Raw genomic sequence first — 26,812 nt, 5'->3', positions numbered from 1 at the left:
CAACATAGCGGGCAACATTGATGAATTTTACAGCATTACTGAGAGGGTAGCAGTCGTCATAATAAAGCTGAATAGGAGGTACAAAATGAAGGTAGTACAAGCCTACGCCCCAACTTCCAGTCACGATGATGAAGAGATAGAACAATTTTATGAAGATGTGGAATTGGCAATGAGAAAGGTGCAAACTCAGTTTACTATAGTCATGGGCGACTTCAATGCAAAAGTGGGCAAAAAGCAGGTTGGCGAGCAAGCAATTGGAAACTACGGCATCGATTCTAGGAATGCAAGAGGAGAGATGTTGGTGGAATTCGCGGAAAGGAACAGGCTCCGAATAATCAATACATTCTTCAGGAAGCGCACCAACAGGAAGTGGACCTGGAAAAACCCTAATGGAGAAACAAGGAATGAAATAGATTTCATACTCTCTGCCGATCCAAGCATAGTGCAGAATGTAGAAGTGTTAGGTAAGGTAAAGTGCAGTGACCATAGGTTAGTGAGGTCTAGGATTTCTCTCAATTTGAAGAGAGAAAGAGTGAAATTAGTCAAGAGGAAACAGGCCAACCTAGACGCAGTAAGGGTGAAAGCAGACCAATTCAGGCTGGTGCTCGCAAAAAAATATGCAGCTTTAGAACAGGAAGATGAAGATAACATAGAGCTAATGAATGAAACCGTAACTAGGCTGATTGATCTCAGAAGCAGCAATTGAAGTGGGAGGTAAGGCACCAAAGTAACCTGTAGGGAAGCTCTCCCAAGAAACAAAGGACCTAATAAAGAAACGACAAAACATGAAAGTGTCCAACTCAAGAGATCAGATAGAATTCGCTGAACTGTCAAAACTGATCAACAAGAAGAAAGTAAGGGATATTCGAAATTATAACGTGGGAAAAATTGAGGAAGCCGTAAAATATGGACGCAGCATGAAATCAGTAAGAAGAAAACTAGGCATAGGACAAGGCAAGATGTATGCACTGAAAGATAAGCATGGTAATATCATCAGCAATTTCGATGACAGAAGAATTCTATACTGACCTGTACAGTAGCCAAAACAGCCAAGCTACTTTCATTCGAAATAGTGATAAACCGGATACAGAAGCTCCTTCTATAACTAGCGATGAAGTTAGAAGGGCCTTGAAAGACATGACCAGGGGAAAAGCGCCTGGAGAAGATGGAATAACAGTAGATTTAATCAAAGATGGAGGAGATATCATGCTTGAAAAGCTTGCGGCCCTTTATACGCAATGCCTCACAACTTCAAGTGTACCAGAGAGCTGGAAGAACGCCAACATTATACTTATCCATAAGAAGGGAGACATTAAATAATTGAAGAATTACAGACCCATTAGCTTGCTTTCAGTATTGTATAAAATATTCACCAAGATACTTTCCAATAGAATCAGAACAACACTTGACTTCGGTCAACCAAGAGAACACGCTGGCTTCAGGAAGGGATATTCTACGATGGACCATATCCATGCCATCAATCAGGTAATCGAGAAATCTGCGGAGTACAATCAACCTCTCTATATGGCTTTCATAGATTATAAAAAGCATTCGATTCAGTAGAGATACCAGCAGTCATAGAGGCATTGCGTAATCAAGGAGTAGAGGAGGCATACGTGAATATCTTAGCAAATATCTACAAGGATTCCACAGTTACCTTGGTTCTCCACAAGAAAAGTAGAAAGATACCTATCAAGAAAGGGGTCAGGCAAGCAGACACAATCTCTCCAATGCTATTCACTGCATGCTTAGAAGAAGTATTCAAGCTCTTAGACTGGGAAGGATTAGGAGTGAGGATCGACGGCGAATATCTCAGCAAGTTTCGGTTTGCAGATGACATTGTCCTATTGAGCAACAATGGAGAGGAATTACAACAAATGATTGAGGACCTTCATCGAGAAAGTGCAAGAATTGGGTTGAAGATGAATATGCAGAAGACAAAGATAATGTTCAATAGCCTGGCAAGGGAACAAGAATTCAGGATCGCCAGTCAGCCTCTAGGGTCTGTAAAGGAATATGTTTATCTAGGTCAATTACTCACAGGGGACCCTGATCATGAGAAAGAAATTTACAGAAGAATAAAATTGGGTTGGAATGCATACGGCAGGCATTGCCAAATCCTGACTGGGAGCTTACCACTGTCGTTGAAAAGTGTACAATCATTGCATTCTACCGGTGTTAACATATGGGGCAGAAACTTGGAGGTTAACAAAGAAGCTCGAGAACAAGTTAAGGACCGCACAAAGAGCGATGGAACGAAAAATCTTAGGAGTAACGTTAAGAGACAGGAAGAGAGCGGTGTGGATCAGAGAACAAACGGGGGTAGACGATATTCTAGTTGACATTAAGCGGAAGAAATGGAGCTGGGCAGGCCATGTAATGCGTAGGATGGATAACCGGTGGACCATTAGGGTTACAGAATGGATACCAAGAGAAGGGAAGCGCAGTCGAGGACGGCAGAAAGTCAGGGTGGGATGATGAGGTTAGGAAATTCGCAGGCGCAAGTTGGAATACGCTAGCGCCAGACAGGGGTAATTGGAAATCGCAGGGAGAGGCCTTCGTCCTGCAGTGGACATAAATATAGGCTGATGATGATGATGATGTATGGACCACTGATGGTTCACATTTCATCAATTGAGCTGTAGAAACTAAGTAGGAAGTGCATATAAAAAAAAATCAGGCAAGTTTGCACTCGGTCGCGCAAAGCTCAGGCACAGCGAAGCTTACTGGCTGCTACTGCTAGGTATGAACTTGGCTGCAGCTAGGTCTTAACTTGGTTTAACTTAACTACGCATGTAGGAATGTATTCTTGAGCGATCATTTTCGGAGGTACCTTCCCTTTCGCGACATTTCGAGTGACTAGTGCTGGACACAGGGTGCCTATGAGCGGCAGCGCTCCTGGCTTGCCGCAAACGCAGGCAGGCTAACCAAGTTTGGTACAGTGCCAAGAACGCTGTTGCTTGCCGACGCCGAACACATTGGCAACATTTCGCGTGACTAGTGCTGGACGCGTCGATGCCAAGAGCGACAGCATTCCTGGCATGCCACAAACGCAGGCAGGATAACCAAGGTTGGCACAGTGCCAAGAACGCTGCTACTTGCCGACGCTAAACGTGTTGGAGGCTAGCCGCTCGATATCAATTGGCCAGCTTCGCTGTGTCTTGAGCTTTGCGCGGCCTAGTTCAAGCTTTCGCCTTTTTTTTTCTCCTGGCTCAGCGTGCTGCGGAGAGAAGAAAGGCAGGGGTCGGGAAGGCAGAAAGCTGGCAAGGAGAAGACCGTGTGCATGCGCACGCGGTCTGCTCCTCTTCCTTTTCCGTGTCGCCATGGCTACCGCGGCTACGCACCACAAATTACGGCTGGCTTTAACAGCTTCGCTGTTAATATTTAATACACGTGAAAAATTCGAACATTGGAAGGCCACTATACCGAAACCTTAGCAATTTTTCTACCGTATTTTCTGGTGTATAAGTCGCGGTTCTTTTCTGAATTTTTCTTCGGTCCATCTTATGGAACGGTGCGACCTATCTACCTTTTTTTTTCTCGGAAAAACTGCCATTAAAATCGCATTGGGTGCTATGGCTACACGGAGCGCACTGGGTTGACTTCCTCTGGCAGTTGCTACGGGTTCTGTGCGCGCAATGCAGGTACCGGGTTCTTCTCGTTATCGAGTTGCTGAGCGCCATGCGAGAAGGATGGAGCAGCAATGCAAGCGGCGGCAGGCCGACCGTGAGCCGACCAAAACACCGAAGTCGTCGCATCTGCAGATCGTCTGCAAAATACGGCGCACGCCACTGCGCAAACTACGCAGTTGCTACCAGAGTACAAGCCACGCCGAATTCGAAAAACTAAATTCGAAAGTTGAAAATAAAAGTCGTTGTGCTGGAAAAATGTGGCAAACACATGCTTTTTTCTTATTCTTTCTTGCACCACAACAGCCCGGGCAACCATGGTTATTGGGAGAATGAGGCTTGGTCGAGCTCCTCGTGTGATCCGCAATGCTGAGCGGCCGTGTGTTGTTGGCTGCAAGATGCTAGAAGACGGCTCACTTTTGGGCTTTTAAGAGCCACCTTGTACCCTTTAAACACAATTTTAACCCATTTCCAGTTGAGTCTCGGCTTTGATTTTTATTTTCAAAACAGCAGAGATACTAAACTTATCAAAAACGAGGGAAAACAAGAAATATATAATTTTTGAAGCATCTCCCCTTAAGGATTGCCGCCAATCTTCGCCTAGCAGCTGGATGTGATGCACACTGCAGTTGTAAACATGAAATTACCGCAAAAGCAAGTGCAGATTTCTATTTTAGCATGCCTAATGCTCGACGCGCTGTTTAGAGCCATAAATAAACATTTAATTTTTCAGAGCCTACGGTCTACAATAGCTCTCTTTAGCACAAGTGGCAAGTTTGTGTTTGGAGGTACAACTGCATGTTTAGCAGTTTTTCTTTTTTTTTTTCTTTACAGCAGTACAGATATAACGATGACCATATGTAAGATTGATCTTTTTGATACTGTTATAAGTGGGCTGCATTGAAATCCCTATGGCTGAAACAAACCATCACATCGGCCTTAATGCCTCCTAGGGGTCCTTGCAAGCAGTCCCAGGTCATGGTTCAGTACACGTGCACAGTGACCCAAGTCCCCTCAAAGTCGTGCAGTGAAGAGCAGCGCGTACCCAGTGCGGCTGCGAAGCACCTGACCAAGGCAGCGGTCAGACCTGCAAAGTGGCAGAGGGTGCGAAGATTCTCCTGATCTTGAGAGGCTGTCACCGAAAATTGAACCTGGTAACATTTAACACGTGAATCCTCTCCAGTGAAGCTAGCTTAGTGGGGTTCTATGAGGTATTATCAGCCATTGCTGAGATATAATTGGCCATAAGGAGGTTTGAAAAACGGGAAGCTTACACGGAGCTGATTACCGACCATGCCCTTTGCTACAGAGGTCTTTTAGATAAAAGGGAAAATGAGTTAGGATTTCTAATGCACAAGGACTTAGCAGGCAACATTTAATTCTACACTATTGACAAGTATATAAATAGTTTCAGTCTTTGGAGAACGTTTTCCAAGGGCGAATCTCTGTTACAGTGTTGTCACTCAGCTTAAGACACACCTTTCTGTATCGGAAGTTTCTCTAATGTTATCACTAGTTCTGTCTGTTGTCACTGAACCTCGTGTAATCAGATCGTATGCACGATAGCAATTGTGTAGTACTTTCTGGAAGGCACGAAGGCACCAGCGATTATGCTGGACCCTTCGAGGAGTCATGTATGAAAGCTGATGCGCTTGACCGGCAGAGCATATTTCGATGATCGATGAGTGTGCTTGCCGCTATCATTGTATTGAGTGCTACTTGTTTGTGGGGCTCAGCTTTGCCCAACGCATTTTGCCACTTTGGTTGTTCACTGTAGCTACAACGCGGCAGTATTAAAAAAGGGTAGCAGTCATCTTAATAATGGTTAATAGACTACAGGTAGTACAAGCCTACTCTCCAACCTCCAGTGAAATATGAGAAATGTAAGTTTTGTGAGGATGTCGAATTAGCAATGAGAAAGGTGCAAACTCGGTGTACTGTGTCATGGGTGACTTTAATGCAAAAGTGGGGGGAAATTGGGTGGGAGAACAGGCGACTCGTAATGGCATCAACTCTAGAAATAGTAGACAAGACATGTTGGTAGAGTCCATGAAAAGCAATCGCCTCCGAATTGTGAATACCTTCTTCCGGAAGCGGAATAACAGGAAGTGGACCTGGAAAAGCCCTAATGGAGAAACCAGAAATGAAATGCTCTGTGCCGAGCCTAGCATAGTGCATGATGTTGCAATGTTAAGGTAGGCTAAATGGCAGTGGTCATAGGTTAGAGAGGTCCAAGATTGTTCTCAATTTGGAGAGAGAAAGAGCAAATTAGTTAAAAGGAAATAGGCCAGCCAAGCCAGACACAGTCAGGGTAAAAGTAGATGACATGAGAGGGGCGATTGGAGATCACTGAGAGAGGCTATCCTGGGTCATTGAAGAATGGCACATACCGAGTGCCACTTACGCATTGGCCCAACTTGGCGTCAAAGAAGTTTGTTGAAGAGCTTACATGCTCAGTGACCCAAGTTGGAGCATCGGTTCGTGTTGAACCCAGTTCCCTCTACACAGCAGCTAGATGCTCTACCCATTTGACCATAGACTACCCAGTGACCCAAGTTTGCGGGAAAAAGGTTTGGTGCGGAGTTTTTAAAGAGTGCTATTGCTATGAAAGTAAATTTTGGCAAGCAATGTAGTGTGTAGAGCAGGTAATCGACAATCTGTCAGTTTACTGAATGGGTACCAATGAACTGACGTGCAATTGTGGACAGCAGACCACCAGATAGTGTGATGAAATAGAAAATTTTTAAGCACAGGATGGTGTCAGCTGGCACAAGACATTGAGCGATTGGGGATCCTACAGTGGACATAAAATAGGCTGATGGTGATGACCCCAGGATCTTGTAATCACTTTTCATTAGTTGGACTACACCAATAGATTTAAAATGCATGAGATTAAAAAGTGCCTGAAATATGTTCTGCTGTTGTAAGCCTTCCTCAAAAAATTAGTTGCTCTGCTTTCGAGTATTCAATGTGGATTGTCCCTTGTAGCCGTTTAGGAATACTGAACCGAAAGGATTATTTTGTGTTTTGTGGCTGTGCATTGCAAAGTGCCCCTGCATTTATTATATTCTTGTATTTACCTCTTCTTCTCGATGGTGTAACAGCACTGCAATCACTGCACCTATTTTCTGCAGGCCTTACAAATGCGATGAGCCTAGCTGAAAGTATCACTGCCAAAACGACATGCCACGCCCCTTCCAAGGTCGTCAATCAACTCGAGATTGGCACGCAGTGCAGCTTGCCTCTGGCTGACAAATCTGTCGGGTGCTCCTTGCAAGCATGGAAAGTGTCGAGGAGCATACAGACCACGATGACTGTTGATCAGTTCAGCGCTACCTCAGGTGGGCAGTGACCGGCACTTCTCTTACATTCTCTTGCTTGTGTAAGTGTAGTAAATGGCCAATTAAGTCTGCTTAGCTTGGTACGACTTGCTCAAGTGTGTATGGCCTTCTGCCGCTGAGGACGAAGTAGCAGGTTTGTGATTCCTGTCTACATACTTATTGAGGCAAAATGCAAAAATAATGCTCTAGTGAGCACATTGAAGCACCTTAGATGGCGGAGCTTAATCCACAGCCCTCTTGTCCTGGTGTTGTAGCCCTTACGTTGCTCTACAATAACGTTGCACCCAGTGAGTCGTTTTGCCTTGATCTGTGTATTAGTGTTAGAACGTGAATATAGATCAATGCGGTATGTAGGTCTACCCCTGTGTTTGAGGTAAATAAAATTCAAACATAATTCTGTAAAGCAGTTAACTACAAAACATACTTTGTTTTGTCAATATGCTCATTCATTGAGGGAGGTGAAAACTGCACGGGAACTGTCAGGATACTTGTTCTGGGACATCTTTGAGTCACGACATCCCTCAGCACATCATCGGTGATGACTAAGCAGGACTAGGCATGCGCAACACTGTCATCGCGAAATGAGCAGTATGCACTGGGCCCATGAGTGATCACTTCAGTTGACCTGTAGGCGTCTTGAGGTGACTGCTCGCCATTCACTCGTTTTGGTCCTGTCCAGCCGATAATAGTTTCAGGTTTTTTTGTGGAGTGTTTTAAGACTGCAGTGTCCGACGGGACTTGTTCTGTATTGCCAGTTTATTCCAGCAGATGGTTATTCTTCCGCAGCAGTCTTGTTATAATGTGCTACAAGCTAAGCCACCTTTGCTTATGCAAAAAGTCAAGCCTTCTCACTTTGAGAAACGAGACATTAGTGAGCAATTCAATTAACTTTGCAATGAATTGAATCTGCTTTTAAAAGAATTCCACCACAATGTCTTCAAGTTCACTGTGAACAGGGTAGCCATTGCACAACAAAGCTTCCAGTGAAAATCGATAGTTGCACTGTTTTGTTTTGTATTCACAGAAACCTAACGGTGCGATGCCACAATCCTGTACGCTTCCACCCAATTTATCACGTTTTCAAGTGCAGTTATAGAGTCGAGCCCTGACATGACACCCCTAGCAGTATTAACTTGTGTTTGCACAAAGTTTGCAAAGTTGGCGTGTTCGCCACAGCAGTGACAAAAACGATGACACTTTGTTCATTTTGATGACTGCAAAAAGAAAACTTGATTTCATTTCACAGTATGCATGGCAAACACAGGAAGATTGTGCTAAAGGTATTTTGCAACACCTGACCAAGACCCAACCTGTCCTTGGCAATTCAGGTGCATGCGGTTGCAGCATGATATTTGCAAAATGGTTTGCAAAATGTTTACTGGCACTAAGAGGAATTCAACTCTTTTAGTTTTCAAAATGTAATAATGATAGATTCGCCGATCGACTTTTCGGACTGCGAATTTTCTGGGCCTGCCCAAATATTTTGACTCTGCCATGGTTCTGCTGCGTGCTCCATAGGGTAATTGTACAGTCGAATCTCGTTACTTCGAACATGCTTAAATCGAACTGCCAGTTTATTCGAACTGACGCTGTGGTCCCATCAAAGTTATGTGTATTCCAACGGGCGAGAACGCTCGGTAATTCGAATGCGAAAGCATTTGCGACGGCTAATTCGAACATACCGCGGACTGACAATGCTTTCAGCAGCGCGCCAAATTACGCGCTGGCTCCCCTGACCGGCATTGCTCCGACACCGCCATAGAGCAAAAGCTTTGAAGAGACCCCTTAATGCAGCACCGGAGGCCCAGTCCGGCAAACGCTCGCTTCCCGATAACGGCAGGAAACAAAACTTCAGGGAGCGGGCTATGCTGGTGCCGGCACGGCGGCGGGGGCGGCGTGCGCGGAGAGTGTCGAAGGTGAGGGAGCTGCGAGGGAGTTGGGAGAGAGGGCGAGGGGAGCCACAGAAGTGGAGGAGTTGCCGAGGCCAAATCCGCTTCCCAGCCGCCCTCCTCCCTCACATTCCACGGTCTCCGTGTGTGCCCACCATGCCGGCGCCGTCCGCTACCTGAAGTTTCGTTATCTGCCGTTATCGGGAACCAAGCGTTGGCCGGCGTGGGCAGTTGCGCTCTTTATGTGCTTGCGCGCCGCGATATTTCATGACTCCCACCGTTCGTGCATCGTGCTATGGTGCTAGAATACTTCAAAAGCTATGATCGCAGAAATCGTGATATGTACTCGGGCCATGCGGTGGTCGTGACAGTGCCATGCTGGGTAGAATAATAGAGGAATAATGCAGAAATCAGTACGAAAATGTGTCATTTAACTGCCTGCACAGCGGCAACAATTCTTCTGTACCCAAAATGAAAGGAGGGTATTGCTTCGTTTCAAAAAAGAAATAGAAGCAGGTAGCTAAAAAGGAAAGAAAAGGACAAACGAAAGCCACAGATGATGCGGCAAGTTGAACTACCCAATATCGAGTGTGTTTTTGCAAACGCTGCGTGGGCCGGGCTTTCAATGAGCAAGGGCGGTCAAAATTGATTATTGATGTCCTCGCAATTTTCGTATTCGCATGATAATTTTGATCATGATGCTTACTGCTAGAATAAACGGCTAAAATTTCTGCGGTTTTAAAAGCTAACGAACAGTCATACGTTTTCATAATCACGAGCTTATGGACCTGACGGAACAGAGCTTTTTACTTGCATTGATTTTTGCTGCTTCGCTATCTAAAGGACAAAGTTCTCTCAGCAAGGAAGTTGAGCGAAGTGGTCAATGACTTCGGACACGTTTATGTCGACGTCTCTGTGGGTGTATAGAAGCGCCAGCCTAACCATGCGTTCCACAGACATTGTAGAGCGCAAGTAGTTTTTTAGTAAACGCTTGTTAAAAAATATTCTCTGCGCGGGCAGTGGTCACTGAAAGGGTGACTAGAATCTGCAGCAGTATTTATACAATTACATAGAACCTGCAGTCGCAATGAGAGATGGGCATCTGTTCCGGTGCTAAAACCTAAAACACTCCCTCGATGTCGTTGGCATACTTGTTTAGGTACCTTGCACAAACAGTAGGCTGTTCGATTCCAGCGATGTCCGTCGTTTTGTCAGGAAGTATGGAGAAGCAGCCTGCTTTTGCATCTAGGCTTTCTTTGATAATTTCACCACGAATTTTATAATTTGGTTTTGTGCATCTGGGCTTAAATACGAGGCATTACTGGGGCAACTTTCCAAATGGTTCTTCAGATATGTATCTCCACAATCAGCTCGCATGCGAAGAAACGCTCTGAAAATACCTGTATTTTCAGCAGGGGCTATGCTTAAATCCATATAGGGCCACTGTCCCTGTGGCCACGGAGAGGAAGACCTTGTCGCCCGCAAAACAAATTCCTCAATAATAGGCCGTTTACTTTCTTCTGTTTTCTCATATTTTACTTTGCCAGCCCTGGTCCAGCTGATCGATCACATTGGGCACGCTTCCTGAAAATGTTTGGAGAAAATTATCAGCTGGTAGCTCACAGCTACGGTGATATTTAGTATTTGTGTGTGTGGAAGATTGCGAGCGCGTGCTTTCATTTCTGGAATGGCTTGGACACAAGGGCTCCAGTGCACGCATGTTGGCCCAAGTGTATAAGAGCATTAACCCCATAAAGTTCCAGAATTGAAAATCTTTTAAAGCACGCCTTTGGAAATGTCAGTGAACCTTTCGCGTCAAAAGTGTATGAGAACTTTATACCCATAAAGTTTCGTAATTGAAATCCATGCGCTCCGTACATTCCGCGGCCGCTGCGAGATGCCGCAACACGCCCGCTCGCTATCGAAAAGCCCTTGAAAGTTTGTGCTCGGATGGGGCTCCTTGCGTTATATAACGTGACTCCAGGTGCAAGGGTGTTCGCAATGTTCGGGCCGAAATGTCTTTTCGAGCATGAAGAAGACATTGTAGACAGAATCCAGAATGATTCCCGGTGTCGGTGGTAGTTTTGGTCGACGGTGTATGCCGGCACGAAAAAAATTACCGGGGGCGGGGGGTGCTGAAGCCCCATCAGCGAAAAATAGCCAGAGTTGCCCTTTAGAGATAACCAGGTGGTCAAAATTAATCAGTAGGCCCCAACCACAGCGTGCCTCATAATCAGATCGTGGTTTTGGCTTATAAAATCCCAGAATCCGGTTATTATCGAATCTCCTTTTTGTAGCATTTGGATCTAATAGGTGTACTCCTTCTAGGAGGCTTTTTTCTTATGTCTCTGTTTGCACCATGACATTGTCGTCTTACACGTAAGCGTTCTTTTACAATACAGTAAATGCTCGATGATACAATCACGGCTAATACGAATTTTCGTATGATAAGAATTTTTCTGTGGTCCCGGTCGAGCCCCATTACTTTGCAACGTGCTAGAGAACGGTTGTTACGAATCGATTTTCAGCCTGCGTCGGTTGATACGAATAAACGCCGCCCCACCGACGGCCGCGAAAAAGAACAGCACGCAATCACGCGCTTTCTCTCCTCTTTTGGTGCGGAGGCGCGGCGCCTGACAGCGCGGACTCCGCGACTGGGCGCGAAGAGTTTGAAGCGGTGACGCTTTTGGTGCTTTTGTACTTTTCCTCCTTTTCTGCGAGCCGTCAGATGGAGTGGCTGCTGCGCTTCGGGCCGCGTTCTTCGTGTTTGCGCCATTTTGCCTAGTCGCAGCGAGCTATGTCTCGCAAGCGGAAAGCACTCTCCTTTAAAGATAAATTAGACATTCTTCGAAAGGTCAATGAGGATCCCAAGAGGAAGCGGACGGAGTTGGCTAAGGAGCTAGGCCTCGCAACGTCAACACTGAGCACAATTGTTGCACAGCGAGACTATCATGAAAAACGTGCTTTCGTTCAACGTCAACGCGAAGCAAGCGAATTCGAACACGCTTATTTCGAACATACCGCGCACCGACAATGCTCTTAGCAGCGCGCCAAATCACGCCGCGGCGCCTTCGACCGGCATTGCTCCGACACCGCCATAGAGCAAAAGCTCAGGAGAGACTAAAGCCCCTCTTCATTGAGGAGCTTTAGGAGAGACCCCTCAATGCCGCGCGCGAAGGAACGGGGAAAAAAAAAAAACAACCCGCGGTGGAAATTTCCTTCTCTCTCAAATTGCAAGGTCACCGTTTCTGCATCGCGCCGGAACAAGCGTGTATGTGCCGGCTAGAGTGTTCTAGACAACGGTATTCTAGCACACACTAGTGCCGACGTCTCAGCCAGGCGGATAAAATGGCAGTGAACCCTTCTCCTCTATTTTCTAGTCACATGTTGACCTTGCACGCTGCGGCAGCAGCGCAGAGGGAAGCAGCGGCGGAGGCACAGTCGGGCCAACGAAACTGCCACGCCCGCAAACGCTCGCTTCCCGATAACGGCAGAAAACGAAACTTCAGGGGGCGGCTAAAAAAAATGTCACAGTTTCGCCCTAAGGGCGAAGCAATGAATGCGATAGCAACACAGCAATGTCATACGAAGTAAGGTGAGCGGCTTTGGTAGCAATATGAATTGTAGTAAACATGAGCTGATTAAGTAAGCAGGTGTGCTGCGGCGTAAGTAGACCGACATGAAGAGAGACTCGATGACCACGAGAAGGCGCGTGTGAAACGGTCGTGTTGATGAGAAGCGCTTCCCGTGGGCAGCGCGCGTGCGAAGGGACACACCTGTAGCGCTGCACTGCCGATCCGGGCAGCATTACATGTGTAGCGTGCGTTGGAAAATGTGGCCCGACTATTACTAACTGAATGAACAAGCGTGGTGTGAGCGCGCACAAACAAACATGAATAGATCACACTGAATGACTGCAGACAACGACTGTCAAAACGCTGGCAGCAAGCCCATACGCTGCAGCGGGCGAAGGTACAGCCTGTTTCACACTTAGGGGAAATCTCGGAGCGCATTGCATCGCGATGCGGCGAGCGCTGGAGTCGGGCACCGGAAGCAGCTCGCGCAGGCGCAGACGCTCGAGGCGAGCGCTGGAGTCGGGCGCCGGAAGCAGCTCGCGCAGGCGCAGACGCTCGAGGCGCGTTATCTTGCGTCGAGCTGTCGACGCGGTTGGCGGCCAGCCGCGTCGAGCAGTCGAGGCGGTTCCAGATAACGCGCGTCGAGCGTCTGCGCCTGCGCGAGCTGCTCCTGGCGCCCGACTCCAGCGCTCGCCGCATCGCGATGCAATGCGCTCCGAGATTTCCCCTAAGTGTGAAACAGAGACTGTACGTGCGGTCTATCGCTTCGACAGAAACTGAGCGGCGAATGCACAGTGCATAAAGGTCAGAGCCGTGTAGAGATAAGAGACGGTGCGGCGAGCCACGAGCGCGGTTGTAGGCAGAGGAGAAGTGCGCCCCCCCCCCCCCCTCCCGCTCCCTCCGGCGCAGGCTTCCCGCTTCCTTGCTTGCGCGTGGGAGAGATAAGAGACTGTGCGGTCGAGCGACGAGCGCGGTTGTTGGCAGAGTGGAAGTGCCCCCCCCCCCCCCCCTCGCTCCCTCCGGCGCTGGCTTCCTGCTTCGTTGCTTGCGCGTGGGAGAATGAGTGCGTTCGCTCTCCGTGATAGCGCGCGTCCCCGCACGCTTCCGCTCGGGCATACGGCAACGCCGACGGCAGAAATCCGGTTGAAGTGTCCATATAATTGCTATCGCAATAATAAGCTGGCGCCAGCACGGCGGCGGGCGCGCACGGAGATGTGCATACGGAGTCGAAGGTGAGAGAGCTACGAGGGAGTTGAGAGGGAGGGCGAGGGGAGCCACCGAAGCGGCGGAGTTGACGCGGCCAAATCCGCTTCCCTGCCGCCCTCCTCCCTCACCTTCGACGGTCTCCGCGCGCACCCGTGTGCCGGCGCCGCCCGCTCGCTCCCTGAAGCTTCGTTTTCTGTCGTTATCAGGAAGCGACCGTTAGCTGGCGTGGGCAGTTTCATGGCCCGCGCTTGCTATGCGCTTGCGCGCCGCGATATTTCACGACTCGCACCGTTCGTGCATCGTGCTATGGTGCACGAATACTTCAAAAATACGTCCTTTTAATTCTAACAAATTTTCGGGCCCCTTCGAGTTCGAATTATCGAGATTCGACAGTAGTTTTAATTGTGTTTCGATGATACGAATTTCGGCTAATACGAATATTTTTCGTGACCCCGTGAGATTCGTATCATCGAGCTTTTACTGTAATTGAATGATCTGTATTCAACCAAAATGTGTGCACGGCATTGATTGTCCTCCCAGCTCAGTACTTCTCTGTCACTGCCTGCATGCATGGCACTCGAGGCTACAAGCAGTTTTCACCTGAGACGCAACACAAGCACATCTAGACAAGCACGGGCGGAAAACTTGCTGAAAACATCAACTAAGACGTTGGACGATGCATGACCGCACTGGAAATGAAAATCAAAGGGCGAGTTCACTAGGTGGTTTCTAGTTGCATATTCGATTTTTCTTTGCAAATAGCATGGGAAGCAGTAATACAGAATTGACAAGAGCTAGTAGTGCCACAGAAAAAGTTACATCACGTGTTACAAGGCGGTTTCGTAGCGAAATACATGCACACAGGGACTCACGCTGCTAGCAGACAGAAAATGATGATCCTCCAGCACTACAGCGCTGTTGTTTTAGAAAAGGGAGGAAGCCTGAACCGAATTGTAGTCAGCTTCCTCTGCACGCAGACGGCACCATTGAGACATGTTTATTTTTCCACCGTGTTTCAGCCATGTCGTTGTCTTCTTGCATGTAAGCATTCTTATACAGTGTTTGAATGATCTGTATTCATTATGTATTGGCTGTCTGTTTTCGAGCAATAATAAATCGTTAAGATTAGTGGTTGTAATTATTGTTTATATGTTTTCTGCTTACCCAATCCTTTTCTGCCCTAATGCCACTATACACTATACATACCACTACCACTCTACATACATATACCACTATACATACCACTATACAAGATGTTACCATTATATGGGTGTTTACTCCCGTGGAATTACAAGGCAGGGATTTGGTTACCGGGTTTCAATTTGGCACCCATCCCACTCAATGCACTTATGGAGTCTGTCCATTGTTGATTGTAAGGCCCATTGGGCCATTTGGGTAGGGATAGCAGCGATGACTTGAGTGATGCGGTGCTTCAGGTTGTCCATGTTGCTAGGTAGGCTGGCATAAACACAATCCTTGACCATGCCCCACAACCCGAAATCACATGGCATCAGGTCGAGTGAACGTGCTGGCCATGGGAGAGGACCACCTCTACCAATCCAGGGTTTACCGAACGTGTCGTTTAGGTAATCCTGAACAATCTGACTGTAATGGGCAGGGCCACCGTCTTGCTTAAAGTACCCTCGCTGGAGAATGGCAAGGGGTACGTTCTCCATGAACGTGCTGAGCATGACAAGGTAATTCTCTCCCCTGATCGTCTGTTCTTCAAACAAGAAAGGTCCAATCACTCCAAATTTGCTCACTGCACACCAAACGTTCACCTTGGGGGAACCCTGCTAGTGTTCGCAAACTTCCCGCGGGTGCTCCGTCACCCAGATGTCAATTTTGGTTGTTCACACGACTGCTGATGTGGAGTGTTGCTTCGTCAGAAAACATGAACAGAATGTCAGGCTCAATATGCACCATTTCCAAGATAATTTGTGCACCATTCACACGTGCTTGCTTGTCCGCGTTTGTGATTTGCTGCACAATTGCGTTTGTGATTTGCTGATTTGCTGCACTCCTAAATTACGGTGTAAAATTATAATCAGTGACCTTTGAGAAATGTTAGTCTCTAGAGAAAGTCTGCGTGAGGACTTGGTTGCGCTGGCCTCCATCGCTCCCTGTACTAGGATGATATTCTCTTCAGTTCGGACAGATCTCTTTCTACCGCTGTTTCCCTTGCAATCGTCTTGAACAGACGCCGTCCTTATAAACTTCTCATAGATCCTACCAATTGTCAGGCACGATGGTGCATCCCATCCGGTCCAGGCCGTGAATTTTTCTTGTATGATGCTTGGGGAGTGAAAAGCCTCCATCTAGGCAGCTATTTTCCTTCGTTCCTCAATGGAATATCGGCACGCCATGGTTTAATCTGCAAAAAAAAAGCACCCATTTAATGTTAACATCTTCTTGCCTCACCCTGTAATTTGCATTTAATTATGTTGGGTGCTCTAGAGAAGTTGAGTGCTAGCACTTGGAAGTTCATTTATCGTTGCCATTGAGGGAACTTACGAGGTATTCAACAGCAATTGAAATTTTGAGCAGAATGTTATGATCCACGTTCTTACTTCATTCGTCCATTCGTCCAACTACGGAACCAGAAGTCCTGCTTTCACCAGTGGGACATGTTTGTGCAGATTTATTTGTTTAAAGTCGTATTTTGACAGCCATGCAATGATAACTACACTGTGCACAATGTCATTGTACTAGTGGTTAGAGTACAAGCCAGTCCGGTTTTCTTTCTCAAAAAGCTTCTGCAAAATTGCACTTGTGCCAGCCTCTGGTTGAAAGTGAAGTGAAGTGTATTTTTCCTTCTTACAAAGGAGGAAGCCGGGGCTAAAGGCTGGAAGGCCTGATGAAGGCCTCAGCTCCCCTGTGCAGTTTGACATCATATAACGCATAACTGAAAATGTAACAATGTAAACACAGAATCTCAGATGAACATACAGTTATTACAAAGAAGCAAATAACAAGCAGACATCAATAAAGTGGCGCTATACAAAACACAAGTCAGAATCATATAAATATTTTTTGGTTTGTTTTTTAATTACGCTCAAAGAAACACCAAAATTAACATTTGTTGACACCTTATTAAGAGTTGAAATTACCTGAAAATTTAATTTTTGTTTGCCATAGTTAGTACGTGTTTTAGGAACCTGGTGGATTTGTGTACGAAAATAGTATGCGTCACTAGACATAGGATAGTTTTGCATGTGTAATTTACTATTTTTTATATATTGCAGCAGACGAAAAGGGTAGACCTGATTCGCTTTAAGCAGATCATACCTGCAAAATAACGGCAACGTGGACAAATCTTTTGGTCTGCCATAGTAACCATGGATGTACCGCAGGGCTCTCTTCTGAAGTATTAGTAGTTTCTGATAGTTCGTAGAAGTAGTGGTTCCCCATACTAGAACACAGTAGGTTAACTTAAGAGTATATAAGTGCATAATAAATCTGAAGTCTTAGCCACACAAGTACAAGATTAGCTACTTTGTAGAGACAGCCAACACTTTTACTTATTTCAGATGTCAATTTGGATATATGTGTGTTCCAGGAAAGGTTTTGGTGGAACCACACGCCAAGAAATTTAATACAGTCAACCTCATTTATTGTTACGTTACCGAACTGAATGCTGATTTTATATAAATCAGCAGTATTAATTGGTCTAAAAATAATGTAACATGTTTTAGATAAATTTAAGGAAAACTTATTGCGTTGTAGCCAGGATTGTAAGTTATGTAAGTATCTATTTACCATACCCTCTGCTTGCTTTAGAGATTTGGCAGTAAAAAATATGTTTGTATCATCAGCATACATAATCATGTCATGAGCACCGGGTAGATTGGTAATGTCATTAATGTGCATCAAAAACAATATCGGTCCCAATATGGATCCCTGAGGAACTCCAGAAGTGATTGGCAGTCGGTTAGAAGAGACATCATTCACCCGCACATATTGCGACCTATTACATAAATAATTCTGTAGTAGGTTTAGTGTAACACCACGTATGCCATAATTATTTAACTTTTGTAAGAGAGTGTCATGCTGTACGCAGTCAAACGCCTTCCGAAAATCTAAAAATAATCCAAGAGTGTATTGCTTGTCTTCAATGTTTTGAATAATTTGATCCTTAATAACAAGTAGCGCTTGCTCTGTAGATTTTTTCTTCAGGAAGCCAAACTGGCAAGTAGATATGAGGTTGTTTTTAGTGAAGAAACATCTAGTTCCTAAAAACTTAAATCACTTCATAGCATTGGTTCTGTTGTTTTAAACTTCAAGAAAAAGATGTGCTTTGCTTACTATGTTTATGCCATGCAATAATGCACCTGTTTGGGTAGAATAAACATGGGAGCGTATGAGCACTTGGGTGCATATGAGCAAATAAAAAGTCAAGCTAAAGTGATACAGCAATGCTCTAGAACGTCTAAGGCGTCAATATAATCGTGAACAGCGCTTTAGTAATCGAGAAATTGAGGTAAATGCAGGACACGATAAGAGACTCTGCAGGGAAATTCCGGTACTTATCCGATGACGAAGGCACTCCTCAAAAAAAAAAAAAATGTCACTAGTACTCAACCACTCGTGTTAAAAAGATCATTTTGTTTGATTATGAGAATGAAAAAAATGCTACTTCTCTACTTCTATTAGATTCTTAGAAAAATACCTTTTTGGCGTTGTACTTGATAACGACACGGGCGGTCAAAAGGTTCTGTTTTCGCTCGACTCTGCGCCACGCGCGCTTTCGAGTTTCAGTACTTCCAATATTGCGTAGTGCTGGGTTAGTGTTGCTCGCTCGCTAAACTCGCACTTGAATTTGCTAGCAGCAGAGAATGCCACGTCCATGCGATGTCGCGGGATGCCCGAACAGTCCACGCGACGGCACGTTCAGACGGTGACCAGCTTTGTCGCGCGACGTCGCATTGCTGGAGTCCTTGCTGATTTCACGCTCGGAAGAGCCGGTATCAAGGCCGCCGTCGTAGTAGGCAACAACGCCAGCAGTGCGAGCCCTCAGCAGCATGTCACACTCATCGGAGCTTAAGTCGCTAAAATCGAGCCCAGCATCGCGAGCCAATGTGTCGTGAGAGTCGCCAACTAGTTGGTCCATTGTGACGAGCATCGGCGATCACCGTGTTCACAATTCGGTGCGTGCTTTACCTTCCGCTTTTGGACTGGCATCGGCTCTGTCTTGGCTCTGTTTCTGGTGGTGCGTTGGTGCTTTCTACAAAAAAAAAAGAAGGAAAAACGCCCTAGTGCCGTCTGCGGGCGCCATTTTCCTAGAGTGTACCATTTTGGACACGACGGTCTTTGGAGGGACCGCCAGTCACTTGTGCGCAGGCGTGAGGACAAGCGGGTGCGAGAGAGAAAATTTGGGGTCTTTTGCTCCTTGAATCTCTGACTTTGCCTAGGTACTACGGCGGAGAACTTCCTTTGCTCGTTTTGTATGCGTTTGACCCTAGGCTAGCCGGCATGTGCGTTTGCGCTCTCGTCTCGCCGTCCCCTCGGGTCATAAAAAACTCCGTGCCCCAGGGTAGGGGTTGTGCCCGCTGGCTGTTGATGACGCTACACGCCTCATTGCTGAACAGCCGCGTCGCTCAAGTTTTGAACGACGAAAGTAGGCACGCTCACAGCGAAAAAAGGGAACAAGATGGCGGGGATGAAAGTGCCTGTGTGTGGAGGCGACAACAATGACGCCGACACGGTAAGTTTGTTGGTTGCTGTGAAAGTGCGATGATGCGAGCGTCCGCTCTTGCGCAAGCGGATACTGCTCTCGTTTGTGCCCCAATGCTGCGGCGGAAGCCACGGTGCCAGGTGCCGACGCGAAGCGGTGGTCGTGAAGGTTTGCGGAGCGCAGCGTAGCAACACCCCAAATAGAAAAAATACTGCACCAGTCAGGTAGACTGCTCCTTCCCTGATAGTGAGGTTATATTTGGATCATCAAAACAGTGATGCGTTTATTTAAGAATACCATCGATCCCTTAACAGCAGCCACAGTTGTGCCTAGTCACCACCAGCCCAGCATGTTCTCCGTTCCAACACTGGCGGCAGGAATTGCGTAAACAAACCTCAAGTCTCGGAAGCCACCATTAGGGACAAAAAGCATACAAAACGAGCAAAGGAAGTTCTCCGCCGTAGTACCTAGGCAAAGTCACATATTCAAGGAATAAAAGCCCCCAAATTTTCTTTCTCGCACCCGCTTGTCCTCGTGCCTAAGCACGAACTACTGGCGGTCTCTCTGAAGACCGTCTCGTTTCTATTTTGGGGGAGTGGGTTCAACGCAGGCTCCCTGCTGAGGCTTTTTTTATTGAAAAGTCGGTGGCGCCACCGTCGCCTTCTCCCGAACGAGTGGCCCCAAGCGCTGGCCGGACGCTTGTCGCGTCGGGGACCCTGCCGCAGCTGCATGGACCTTTGACAGGTGGTTATCCGTTGCGGCAACACTGATATTATTCCCCACCGATCTATTGTAATTAAAATGGAAAAAGAGTGGCAGAAAGAATGCAAACAACGCAACAATGACAGTGCGTCAAGCAGACAACAGCTATTCAGCCCGTGAGCTCGCTCGCCTCAGCCAATGAGCGCTGCAGAAACAGCCAGAGCCAACGTTTCTTGGCCGGATATTCAGAATAAGGCGACAGCAGCGCCGCCGCAATTTTAACGCATTTTGCTTCACCCTCGGCGCTTGCCAAGGCGTCCGCTGGACGCACTCCTCCATTCTAGTACACTCTAGTTTTACTCACCAGCGGCACGTCACTGGGCTTCTTTGATTTTCGGAGTTCTAGCAGTCCGCTGGCAGCCAGACGGCAGCCAGCTAGTTCCGGTCCTGACAGGAAGTCACGTGGGCTGGGATCCCAAGACAACCTGAAGCTGCCCAAAGTTTGCAAAATCGAACGCTGGGACAGCGCTGGCTGCAGGATAAATGTAAACATGCTACCAGCATGGCAGTGACCACTGTGGGCGGCGCGCGCTCATGGCTTAGTCGGCCCATTTCTGCATTGCCAGCTTGAACATATAAAGTTGCATTCGGGAATACGATCCCTTTTGTGAGATTTCGCGTGACTCGGCACAGGACGCGCACTGGGCACCTACCTCACTTTGCACAGTGCAATTAACGGCGGGCGATACGTCCAATGCCGAGACGCGAAATCGCACGTAAGCGATAACGAAAGCGATTGCTCGAGGATGCCTGCTCAAAGCGATCACGTCGGCCACCAGCGACATTTGTTATCATTTGACAAGACACGAAAAAGCAGGATATCGGGTACGTCTTAAACGCGTAACATTTCGTGCCGACATGCTTGAATTTGATTTCCGAAAGTTTGTTTCGGCTGATAGTTCTTCTCTTAATTTTGCACCTGTGCTGATGCAATTGGGGTGGTGGCTGGTGCATGAAAGTGCACGCAGCCTGTGACCAATGAAAAGTTTCAGGCGAATAATTGTATTGGTCGATCATGAGAGCAATAATGAAGCTAATCTACGTGTGGCCATTACTCATCTCAACCGTGCATTCCTTCAACATCAACGACCTATAGTTAGAACACATCGGTTTCGAGCTGCCACTCAAGCATACGACGGAGAGACGGCTGTAGCAAGCACGGGCTAGCTGCGTGACGCCTTCGCTAACTGCAGAAAAAGGAGATATCGCTGCATATACGCGAGAGATGCAAAATACTACCAGAGAAAGATATAAACCAAAAAGGCATAGCAATGTGTGGGAATGAGCGTCCATAACTTCGCAGACAACTTGCGCGCGGAACACGCTGAAGATGCCAAGCAAACAAGAGGCAAGAGCACGGCGCGCTGTTCACGGCCGGAAAGAAGCATTCACAGGACACACACACACACGTGCAAACTAAAGTTTCAAATGGTTCACCACCGCTCGTAAGGCACCACCTCACAAGGCGGAACGGAGCGTTAGAACCCTAGTAGGATAACGCTAGAAGTAAAGCAATCAGAAGGTGACCGCAGCCAGTGAATTGGCTGAGCGAAGTAAAAAGTCCTCAAGTGCCCGCGTTGCAATTGGTCAAGTCCCCACCAAGATGGCGGCGAGCGCTCATCGCCTCTTTTTGTCGTCTGCTAGCGAGAGAACTTCCAGAGAGCTGCCAGACCAAAATCGTCTTGGCTGGTTCTGGCAAACCATGGGTAGCCAGAAGTGCCCAGCCTGAGTAAAACGAACGCGCGGCGGAAGTGCGTCACACGGTGGGCGGAGAAACACAAGAAAAACGAACACTATCTGGCTGGCTCTGGCAGCCCGCGGGTAGCCAGAAGTGGAAAATCGAAGAAGCCCACTATATGGCCATGACGTCACCACTCCTCGCTCGGGCGGGGGATTTGAATTGCGCTAAAGGTACGCGGACACTTCAGACGCAATTTTCTCTTAAAATAAGTCTTTTCTTGGCACGAAACAAGCGTTTCGAGGTTTCTGGTATGGTATTGTAACAGTCCACGTTGAAATAATATTTGCCTTTAGTATCCCTTTAAGGCACTTCATGGAGTACTAGACGGATACTTCACACAATTTATTTTATGCTGTGCCGTGCCTGTTGTTTTCTATTCTTTTTTGGTGGTCTACCATGGTGCATTGTTAGTTGTATTCTCTGCAATAGACATGACTGTGGAATCCATTGATGGACTGCATTGCTTGTTCTTTGTTGAGGTAGCTCTTACATTGTGAGACGACATACCTGGTTTACCTTTTGCGAACTGTACATTGTTATATTCTTCAATGTTAATTATTCATCAATGTAATCGTTTATTGGTATTGATGTCTCTTGCTAACAAAAACAGTGACACATTGAAACATATCTAGCAATGAAATAAACCAGTATAAATGCTGAAGCAGCAACTGACCACTCTATGCAGAGATAATTATTTTGCATTGCTATGTATTCTGGGTAATATGTGTGTAGTAAATGTCTCAGATGATGAAATACCAGCATAAAACAAGAAAACACTTATCGAAGCGTGCTCGACAAAGGGCATCTGGTCATTGCTCAAGCGTGCATCGTGTTATCTTGGGAACCATATGGTATCGCATTGATTAGAAAAAAAAAAGGAGGGGGGTTTACTTTTGTATAGTGAGTGCAATGGGCTGACCTCACATTTTAAAGTTTGTGTTGCTAACAACTATCTGACTGAGGATGTTATGCTTGTCCAAGAGAAATGTTTTTTTTTTTTTTTTTCCACTGTTAACACCAGATGCTCAGGTTTTCTACCGTTTCAATAACTGCGCCTTCACCTATGTTGCAAGTGTTACGGTGCATAGGCTGTGGTAAAAGGCACAAACATTAATGAGAATGTCAACATGGTCACAGTGGGTAACACAGGTAAACACTATGGTGTACTAATGTCTGGGCATCAAGTTTGGCATTTAAACAGAATGTATCCTAACAGTTAAATAAATTTTTATCTGCACTTTTGTACATGTATTGTTTCATGTGACAAATATTGAGGATACCATTAAGCTTTGAATATAGCATGAAAACTTTGCTATTTCATTTGACTGAAGTTGCAGCACATACAAGAGTTGCATTCTAGCTCCTCTCAGCTGAATTAATTTTTATAATACACGACTCTTTTTTTGTGAAAGTATGTTCGCATTTCACAAACCTGGTCAATAAAGAATTGCATATTCCCTTCTGGCACTTCGTGCACACCAAGATGGTGAATGAAAAACAACAGCACTGATGAAAATATTTAAAACATGTTGCATGCGCCATGATACACTTCTGATTAGGCCTGTGCTCCATGTTTGAATATTAAATGCTTTCCACTTATGCTATTACATGAAATGGCAGATGTTCTGATACCTGGCATGCCTGTACAGAATTCTCACATGTCCACATTCAGTAAATTTTTGAACTCGCTGAATTGAAAATTCTCAAACCATTCCCCAACTTTAAGTTTTTTCATGGTTGTGAAAATGCAATAATTGTGCTGAGACTCAATTTCCAGTGGGGGAACTAATTGGTGCCTGAAGGGAATAGGAATATTGAGCAAATCAGGGGCCGTAATCTGTAACTGGTTCACTCTCCTGAAAGCCATTGGCTGATGCTTTGTTGTCGTCATCCCTGGTAGTCGTGACTACAAATTTTGTTGTCGTCACACAGGTTGTCAATCATGTGGAAAGCGAACTCGTCATCTGCTACGAGAGGAACAGCGGAGAAGTGGTTCGCTCGAGGGTCGTGCGCGGTTGTGAGCATGATCTTGAGGGGTTGCTAAGGCAACCGTGGCTGCCAGCTATTCTCACGCTGGCCGCCGTGACGAGAGACACGCAGATGGCAGCTCCTTTGCTTGTGTTGCTGCCGAGCATTGGCGAAAGACGGCGTGATAAGAGGCATCAGTGTGATGCATTCACCATGAGCGAAGGAGGTTGCGACAACACCATTGTTTGTCACAACTGTCAATCAGTCGCGTCATTACTGCCATCGCTAGGGCCAATACGGTTCAGGGAAAATAGAAAATGCGGCTGAGATTTCCCTCCATGGTGCAGGAAAAAGCCACAGTTAAGGAATGCTTTCTTGACCGTGGCAAGATTCTCGAAGTTGTGCGATGTGTGGGCGAAACTCTCATTGCACTCGTCCGCCCTGAGAAGCTTAGCCACGACAAAACAAAATCGCATTAGGGCCGCAGCCTGTGCCCGGAGAACCGCCTTGATTACTTATTATATGGCGCACCATCTAGTGACAAAAAAATAAAACAATGCAATATAAAATAAACCACTAGCTGTCTGCATCGGAATCTCACAGGTACGACTGGGAATGAAACGTGCAAGTATTTAGTACAAACCAATATTTTTTATTGAACTAGCAAAATCGTTTAATTAGTAGATCATCCCCAAAGTACAAACTAAAACGATGACGTTACCTCCCAGAAATTTGCCGCTTGTCGATTTGTCTGCATCCTGCCGCGACATTCCACACTTTCTCCAAGTGACGTAACAGCCAGAGTGAACTGATTCCAAAGCGAACCATTGCAGAATACGACCCCAGAACAGTGCTTTGTTCTGACGCTCAAGAACTACTGAACTAACAAAAGGCTCATCATCAGCACTAGCATTTGTGTGTTCTGATTTGGTCATTTCTTAAATGCAATTCGGTTTTCATTGTGCAGGATCAAAGCATTCATCCTGCCCAACAACTACCAAGGATAACAAGTTGCAACAAGGACACCTCCACCGCTGTGATAGCTGTGACTATGAAACTGCAAAACTGTCCGATTTGAAAACACACATCAGGGTACACATAAAGGAGTGGCCATTTCAGTGCCATTTGTGCCCTCGGAGCTTCTCGGGAAGATCCAGCATGATTAAGCATTTGCGGGTTCACTCAGGCGAGAAGCCATTTCAGTGCCCTTCATGTTCTCTGAGCTTCTCGCAAAAGGCCCATCTTAACAGACACTTGCGTGTCCACACTGGTGAGCGGCCATTTAAATGCCATTTGTGCCCTCAGAGCTTCTCATACAAATCTGTTCTGAATGGTCATTTGCGCATCCACTCAGGCGAGCGGCCATATCAGTGCCCTAAGTGCCCTCAAGCTTTTGTACATACGAGCCATCTGAAGGATCACCTACGCATCCACTCAGGCGAGCGGCCATATCAGTGTCCCTCGTGCCCTCAAACTTTTGCACAAACGAGGAATCTGAAGAATCACCTACGCATCCACTCAGGCGAGCGACCATATCAGTGCACCTCGTGCCCTCAGAGTTTCATACAGAGCAGCTACTTGAAGGTTCACCTACGCATCCACTCAGGCGAGCGACCATACCGCTGTACCATCTGCTCCAAGTCCTTTGTGCGGTCTTATCACTTGAAGACACATAGGAAAACACACTACCATGACAGCCCTGAGTAAGTCACCAGCCTTGTCGGTGTGCATTATGTATTAGGCAGAGCCTAAAATTACGAATCTATATAGACTAAAATTCAGAGCTGTTCTTTGGCGCCGCCATTTTCTTGCGACGGTGGCACCGCGGTGTGAGCATTGGCTGTGGACTGCGGGCACCGCGAATCGCTGCACTGGCAGAAGCAGGAGCGGTGACAATGAATTGTTCTTCAAGCGGACCGTTGATGCTTAAAATTGCTAAGTGCATGCTCATTTCACTTCTGCATTATGTATGCATAACGAACGCAGTAGAACATGCATCGGATCGCGGGCATGCTTGGTTTTTCTAAAGTTTCACGGTATCATGGTCGCAATGAGGGCGATGCATTTTTGTTTGCGGAAAACGTATGCATTGGTTTCCGTGCGTCGTGAAGCGAGATGTTCTGTTAGATTAAGTGTTCTGGCAAGGGCCAACCATGGTGCAAGATAATTAGTGCCAATAAACATGCTACAGCTACATGTAACTGCATGTAACGTCGCTGTGCGCTGTCACAGAGCCTTTGCAGTGACATGACAGTGTGTTGTGGCAAAGCTTTAGTTGTAGAAAAAAAGTAAAACTCACAATGTACAAAACTAGATTACATCACATGAGATAGCACGGCACCAATGCCCTCTGGCGAGGCATCACATTCTAGCACTAGTTCCTTCGTGGGGTCAAAGTGCACAAGCAAATTTGAATTTATCAGAGCGTTCTTTATAGCTACAAACACTGTCTTCTCTTCAGCTGCCCACAGCCATTTGCTGTCTTTCTGTAGCAACCGGTACAGGGGTGCCAGAAGACAAGACATGTTAGGCAAAAAGCTGGGTAATAGGTGATCAGACCCAGGAATGATCTGAGTTCTTGGACATTTCTGGGTGCTGGTGCTTTCATGATAGTGTCCAGTTTCTTTTCTGCTGGATGCAAGCCGTGTCGGTCAATTTTGTGTCCCAAGTAGGTCACTCCTTGTGCTCCAAACACACACTTGTCTTTCCGCAACCGGATACCATTTTCCCGAAAGATTTCTGGTACCTTGTTTACCGTCTTCCCGTAGCTGTTCTTTGCCTCTGTGATCAGTACATCGTCTAAAAAGATTTGAGTGCCTGGTACGTTTTTCAGAAGTTCTTCCATCTTCCTTTGGAATATGGCAGGGGCTGATGCAATATCATATGGCAGTCTATTATAAGCGAATAAGCCTTTATGGGTGTTTAGTACTGCAACTTGCTTCGCTTGTTCATCCAGTGGTATGTGGAAGTAGGCTTCCCGTAGGTCCAACTTTGAAAACCAGTCTTCGCCATCCTTGAGAGAGGCGA

General features: G+C 46.5%; 1 protein-coding gene across 3 annotated transcripts in view; it reads left to right on the top strand.

The window, feature by feature from the left end:
- Positions 1-26,812, top strand: part of LOC119454348 (zinc finger protein 135-like) — a 267,008-nt gene that overhangs the window by 225,820 nt on the left and 14,376 nt on the right. Inside the window, exons 2-3 of one of the 3 annotated variants that reach the window (XM_049668380.1) lie at positions 6,764-6,970; positions 24,753-25,488. In XM_049668380.1, coding sequence (XP_049524337.1) covers positions 6,778-6,970; positions 24,753-25,488 — 929 coding nt within the window. In that variant the 5' untranslated portion in view covers positions 6,764-6,777. Of the gene's footprint in view, positions 1-4,331; positions 4,784-6,763; positions 6,971-24,752; positions 25,489-26,812 lie in introns of those variants that run through there. The other 2 variants (XM_049668381.1, XM_049668379.1) reach the window with 2 other exon arrangements.

Source organism: Dermacentor silvarum, chromosome 5 (genome assembly GCF_013339745.2).
Source record: "Dermacentor silvarum isolate Dsil-2018 chromosome 5, BIME_Dsil_1.4, whole genome shotgun sequence".
In the NCBI taxonomy this organism is placed as follows: domain Eukaryota; kingdom Metazoa; phylum Arthropoda; class Arachnida; order Ixodida; family Ixodidae; genus Dermacentor; species Dermacentor silvarum.
Note: the sequence above shows the minus strand (reverse complement) of the source record. Positions and strands in the feature narration are given on the sequence as shown.